The sequence below is a fragment of the Bombus vancouverensis genome, chromosome 5, assembly GCF_051014615.1.
Source record: "Bombus vancouverensis nearcticus chromosome 5, iyBomVanc1_principal, whole genome shotgun sequence".
NCBI lineage: Eukaryota > Metazoa > Arthropoda > Insecta > Hymenoptera > Apidae > Bombus > Bombus vancouverensis.
In genome coordinates this window covers 7,652,418-7,658,737 of record NC_134915.1, presented here as the reverse complement: position 1 = coordinate 7,658,737, position 6,320 = coordinate 7,652,418, and the positions used below count along the sequence as shown (strand labels likewise).

The 6,320-nt window shown below is 30.2% G+C and overlaps 1 protein-coding gene across 1 annotated transcript; it reads left to right on the top strand.

Moving 5' to 3' along the window:
• Positions 1–246: 246 nt before the first annotated feature.
• On the top strand, positions 247–6,008 carry LOC117160286 (UPAR/Ly6 domain-containing protein crok). The gene is made up of 3 exons (XM_033340947.2): positions 247–536; positions 1,828–1,986; positions 4,805–6,008. The coding sequence occupies exons 1-3, from the start codon at positions 476–478 to the stop codon at positions 5,044–5,046; spliced, it is 462 nt and encodes a 153-aa protein (XP_033196838.1). The 5' UTR covers positions 247–475; the 3' UTR covers positions 5,047–6,008.
• The last annotated feature ends 312 nt before the right edge of the window (positions 6,009–6,320 follow it).

Here is a 6,320-nt window from a genome sequence, read left to right as displayed (position 1 = left end):
AGGGTCCCGAGCAATGTTGTTTTCTCTTTCCTTCTCCCTCTCACTCCTGGAATATAATTAGCGTTTCGTCTGTTGCGTTCTGTTAAAAGGTTCCTTTCGTTGTTTGCTCTTGACTCCTACTTCCTTGCGCTTGCATGATCCACGGAGGGGTTACGGAGTTATTACATGCGATATGTTATTGGACTGGACCGTGTTAGCCGCGTGCCCCGAGAAGCGAGGAGAAACTCGAAGAAGAGAGGGAGCAAGGAAGAAGGAGACCGCGTGTATGTTCTCGGTTCTCGGCAAAAAGGGGGTGTTGCCTCTTCAGTAACGAAGTGAACACTGTCTGTGACGCTAGCAGTTTCTCTCTATCTATTCCTGGATACACATGATATCGCCTTTGACATCTTAAGCGACTGTATCACTCACGGTGTAAAGTAATCATCGATTAGATTAATTCGGCAGCCATACAGATCCGAGAAGTAATTGAATCAACATGTCCTCCAGATTAACATGGATGTTGGTCATCTTCGGTCTGGTTGTCCTTTCGCAATCAGGTAAAACAATTAGTAATATGTAGAATACGTCTTAATATAACAATATAATGTAATACGCATTAAATATTTTGATATATAAAATTAAGGCGAAGTGAATAAGTTAACGTTTCGTATATTTGCATTATTCTTTAACCACGTATCGTATAATTATCTAATAATATATTGTTGAAGTGCAATAAATTCGTGATATCGCTAGAAATAACGATAGTTTGGGTACGACAGAAAATTTATGAGTAGAATATAAATTGAAAGGCTCTTATATTTATCCTTAAAGGATAGTTATAAAAAATAATTGGAAAATGAATTGTACGAATTGTAATTTAAAGAAATAAGAAAGGCAAGTTGTTTCATAAATACGATATAAATGTATCGATTCGTGTGAAACAAGCTATAAAGAATTTAAAATATTCAGAAAAGTGAAATTTGTAAACTAATGTCGAGTAACAAAGGTAATGATTTATTTGGCATGACGGTGGAATGTTACGTTATTTGCTCATTAAACTCAATCATTACTATTCTTGTGTCCTCGCTTGTTCTACTGACGATTTTAATTATTGCTTTTGTTTTCGTGTTAGTGTGTTCATTATTATCGTCTTATCAGATATATTAAGCCTATTACTGTCATTTGTTTGTTTATTATATGTCGCGCTACGTTATGCTCATAACACAGTAAAATAATAAACCGAGTACGAGTAGTTGATATAATAAAGTAACATTATATAATAATATATGACATTAATATTATATGTTATAGTATATAATATCAATATTAATATTAATATAAATCATTATAACTAAAATCATATTAATTGTTATTGTGATTATTTAAACAGAGTGTAAGTTTACGGGAATTATATGCAACATATTTTATATCCAATTAGTAGATGATCAGATGATTAATGTATACGTATAATCTGTAAGTATCGATGACATAATACAAATTGTATAGAGCAATTCCATTCTTAACTATTCCGTCATTTGCCGTTATAGTATGGGGGGTGACGGGGAAGAGCGAGCAATCGTCAAAACATTCCATAAAATTTCTCAGAAAAGTTCTCTAAATATTTGATTGTTATAATAAATAAAATATATAATAAAAATAGAGCTAAAAATGTGAAAATACTCCAAAATCGTATTTGATTAAATGTTACGTATATTTAAGAATCATGTTTGAGATTTAGTACCGTTCAAGATATAACGCAAGAAAACTTGCTTAACAATATATTTTACTTTGTCGCATTTCATATGCAATATTTACTGATATTTAATAATGTATTTACATATGTTATAGGTTTAGCTTTACGATGTTGGGATTGCGCTTCCAATAATAATATACTGTGTGGTGATCCACTGAACATTACAGAACATCAAACGGCGTTTAATACGAAACATTGCGAAACTGGATCTTACGAACCGGTAAAACATGTATGCAGGAAAATTGTGAGAAGAGGTAAGTGGTTTGACGAGTAATTTATTAAAAAATAATTTTTTCTTGTCAACATTGCTTTACAAAAAACATTTCTGATGTAGCCTAGAAAATACTAAAACGAAATAATTAAAAATTGTGTACTGTCTAATATAATTTTTAATTCATAATATAATTGCAAATTAACCTGCAAGTGATTAAAAGTTTCTTTGTAGAAATTTTATTAATTTTGTATTTATACTATTCGCAACTACGTTTACTCTACCTTACGTACGTAAAAATATTTCCTATTTAATAAAACACTTACTGTTGTATTTTTCACTCAAATGTCTACTTACATATAAATATGTATATGTTTAATAGATCATAGACAATTCATTTTTTCTTGTAGCCGAGTATTGATTAACTGATCATACACGTCGTTTCCATTCTGCATATAGACACTTATTATTATTTAAATGTATTTGTGATAATAATAACAATTATTACAATCAATGACTTGATATAGTGCGACTGAAATTTGAATTTGCATGGATGTGCTCATATTTTAAGACATCCTGTTTCGTCATAAGCATAGCAATTTATTACTCAATTACGTACGATGTTCTCACATTGGATGACGTATTTGATATATGTGTATATATTGCGTGAAACTAGAGAACATCATAATCTAGTGTTTATCGTCTCCAACTTAATCGCCACGACATACTATGTTTCACTCGTGAGTCACAGCACGCGCTGCTACGTTCTACACTATAATCACGATAATAATATGTTGTCAAGGTCAAAACCGCGCCCGTGTTAAAGAAAAATCATTCACCGTCGCAAAATTTTGAATATCAAGGTTAATCCTACTAACGTGACCGTAATCTTAGGATTAACGATATTCATACATGCATGATAACTGAGAGATTAGTAAAATTTGTGTAACACGAAAAATTATGCGAAATGAATATGTTCACTGATAACGCCAACAACATTTAGAAAATCAAAGTTACTTAATAAAATAAAATGCATTTGGTTTGTAGTAACAACATAAATAACGATCGTTTGATTGCATAGACATTTGCATGATTTTCATTTTTCAGCAGACTTTATCGAAATTTTAGAATATCTTGTAATGAAATATAAATTCTAGAAGTAAGTAGAATACATAAAAAATGCTTTATCGATTAACATAATTCCTTGTTCTGGAATATCTCGAGCTTTAAATTGTTTATTTCCGAAGTGAACAATAGCTACAATAATTTTTTTACTTGTGTTTCAAATCAAAAAGATAGATTAGATATTATTTGCTCCATTAAAATGTCTTTTGCTCGTTTCCGAGACTCCGATGTTCAGTTTATAAAGGAATCTGAATTTATTTAAATGCGCAATACCGTAATTATTTCCTCAGTCCACTTCGTCACATACTTTGAATCATAAGTGTTACACAACCTGTTGCACCATATCGTTCAAATAACACTACGTTTTAACAGAAACACAAAAGGAAACGTCGCATATAGCATATTTTGTTATGTGTACACACAAGCGCGATCCGGAAATTATTCAAACGTATACTACGTATGTATCTATTTGTATTCTCTTACGTAGTACGCAAATCTTGCAAAGCTGACAATAATTTGCTTCAATATCACATTGTCATCGGAAACTAATAATCTCATGATTTTATGCCATCATAAAACTCATCCATCAATATACAGGATATTTTCTTCAAATCAATCATCTCGAATATTTTCGAAATTACTGACAATAACGAAAAATATTTCAAATAAAAGTTGAATGGTTTCGAGGTGTGCATAATTTAATTTATCACGTAGCTGATGTATAAGACGAATAAGATTTCATTTCATACTAATAGTCTAGAATTCTCTTTAGTCTCATCTTTCTCTCTCTTTTTGTCTCATTCTTTCTGTATTATTTTCTAGCAAAAATATGCTTGTCATTTTAAAAAGTACACATATTATATATAAGTGTTATAAATTATTATATCTCCTAATCTAATGTTCCTTTCACGAGCTGGGTAATCTTATTAATAGCTTAATGATTTTATGAATAATAACACCAACATCGATCAATACGTTAAAAAAATATGTTTCCGTTTAAAAGTATGAGGTTTCCTTTCATGTATTTAGCATTCGCCCACGTAAAAATTGCTTACACTAAATAATACGTCCCCTGAAAATATTTTACTTCTATTTAATACGCCTTCCAAACTTAATACTTCTGTAAGTTTTAATTTAAAGGTAAAGTTTCAATGAATTAATTTAAATTAATTTTTTTAGTTTAATTCTTTTCTAATGTTTGTATTTATTAATATTACATAATATATTACATAATATATTATGTATATAGTATATAATACTTGTATTTACTAATAGTTTTCAAGATATTTATGTTTGATATCAGATATGAAAGTATGCACCTTTGAAACGATCAAACGCAATGATACTGTGCAAACATACTTAACAGATTTAATTTTTGAATTGTTTAATTTTTAACAATTTAATTTTTTTTTTCAATTTACAGAAATTGAAAGAAGACTATTCAATATTAGTTGAAAAATATAATACATATTACAATGTATTAAAGCTATTAATTGAAGATTTGATAAGTATATGTTCGTATTTTTCAAAAAATATAGATACATATTGCATAAGTAATTCAACATGTATTAGTAAAGATTAATAGAAATTTCATGAGTTTAATCATAAATCACAGGATTGCTTTTTTGCTTTTCTCGTTGCTTGCGTTCATACTTGAATATAATATCTTAAATATTTAATCAGCTATACTTTCAAAATTGTCTAGAGAAAATTCCAACGAGTACTTTTGCTTGCAGAAAATAACGAACGAGTAGTAATACGCCAGTGTTCTACATTGAACGTCGATGAAGGAGACATCACCGATGGTCCTTGCAGCACTACAATGACTTCAGGTCGACACATAATCGAGTCCTGCCATATTTGTAGTACTGACCTCTGCAATTCCGCGACGGGCGCGTCGATTACGCAATCGCTGTTCGTCGTTGCTCTAGCCATTATCGGCTATCGTTCTCTCCAATCGAAATACGGTATCCTTTAACAAAGCGTCATTCAAGCCCGTAAATAAAAATCGTTACTTTTAGAGAGCAATTATCCGAGAGAGTGCCATTTTAAACGACCCTAAATTGAAACGCAATTAATGTTCCGCAAATAAATTTTATTGACTATTCGTCACCTTTATGTCCTTATCATTTTCTTGTATTATAAAAACAATTTGGCCAACCTATCAATTAATTAGTTAAAAGAATTGCTGTTCTGGAAGCGTAAGACAGTTTAAAATCTTATTAGCATAATGAATAGTGTCATGTTAAAATGGTTCTACGTAATCAGGATCAGTTCGTTAAGATTTTATAGTTAGGCATACCTCGTTAGTCGCGTACTAATTGTAAGTAGAACGGTTGACATATATTACAGTAGTTGCGTAACTGTGCTGAAAGCTTTACTTAATTTCTAATCGTCTATTTAATTACTATACCTTCGTACGAAACTACTTTAAATAAAATTAGCACTTTTGTACAATTTGTGTATATAAATTCAACACGTATGGCGTGATTGTACAATAAAGGATTATTAATTTGAATTATCCTCTGCCTGTCGTGATCACACGCTCGCGTCACGATTAGTAAGAATTCTTTGATCGATTGATTGAAATATTCTTCATATTACACGCAAATCTGTATAAATAAACTGCTTTCTCTCGTTTTTATCTAATTTTGGGCTAAGATTCGTTGCTATGTGTCTTTTCAATCTTGCGTTTACTTGCAATTTCTTTCGTTATGACGTTACTTTAAGGTTAAAAAAAATTACTAACAAGTAAAAAAAATTAGCTTATCAGATATCCGTCCAATGTATAGGATAATCCAAAATTTTTCTTTCATTCTGCGCTTAGCGAATGTCTGATTAAATTAACATTTTGTTATATATGTACCATTAAAATTCTATTACTTAATTAGATTTGTAGACTAGATTGCGCATTGTGAATAAATTTGCTTTCGTTGTTGATCATTTCTCTTATTGTTAGGATAAAGTACAATCGTCGTCCTTTGTAATTTATAAAAATTATAAAATCCACTGTATTTGAATTTACACATTCCCTTGTCGTTTAAATCTTTGCCTGTACATTTATTTTGTATATATTACGAGATATTTTTATCGACTCACACAGTTTTCGGTGATAGTCCTAAAATCTCCTTATTTTTATGCTACTATTTTCTATAAAAAAAGCAATAGATCACGCATTATGACAATCTATGTTATGAAAATAAAAATGTTATTTGATGATAAAAGTTCCATATTTATTTCTTTGAACGTAGT

Bases quoted from the DNA above. Each gene is read 5' to 3' on its own strand.
- LOC117160286 (XM_033340947.2), top strand. From the start codon at position 476: ATGTCCTCCAGATTAACATGGATGTTGGTCATCTTCGGTCTGGTTGTC. The intron at 537-1,827 runs GTAAAACAATTA...CATATGTTATAG, and splicing joins GGTTGTCCTTTCGCAATCAG to GTTTAGCTTTACGATGTTGG. The intron at 1,987-4,804 runs GTAAGTGGTTTG...TTTTGCTTGCAG, and splicing joins CAGGAAAATTGTGAGAAGAG to AAAATAACGAACGAGTAGTA.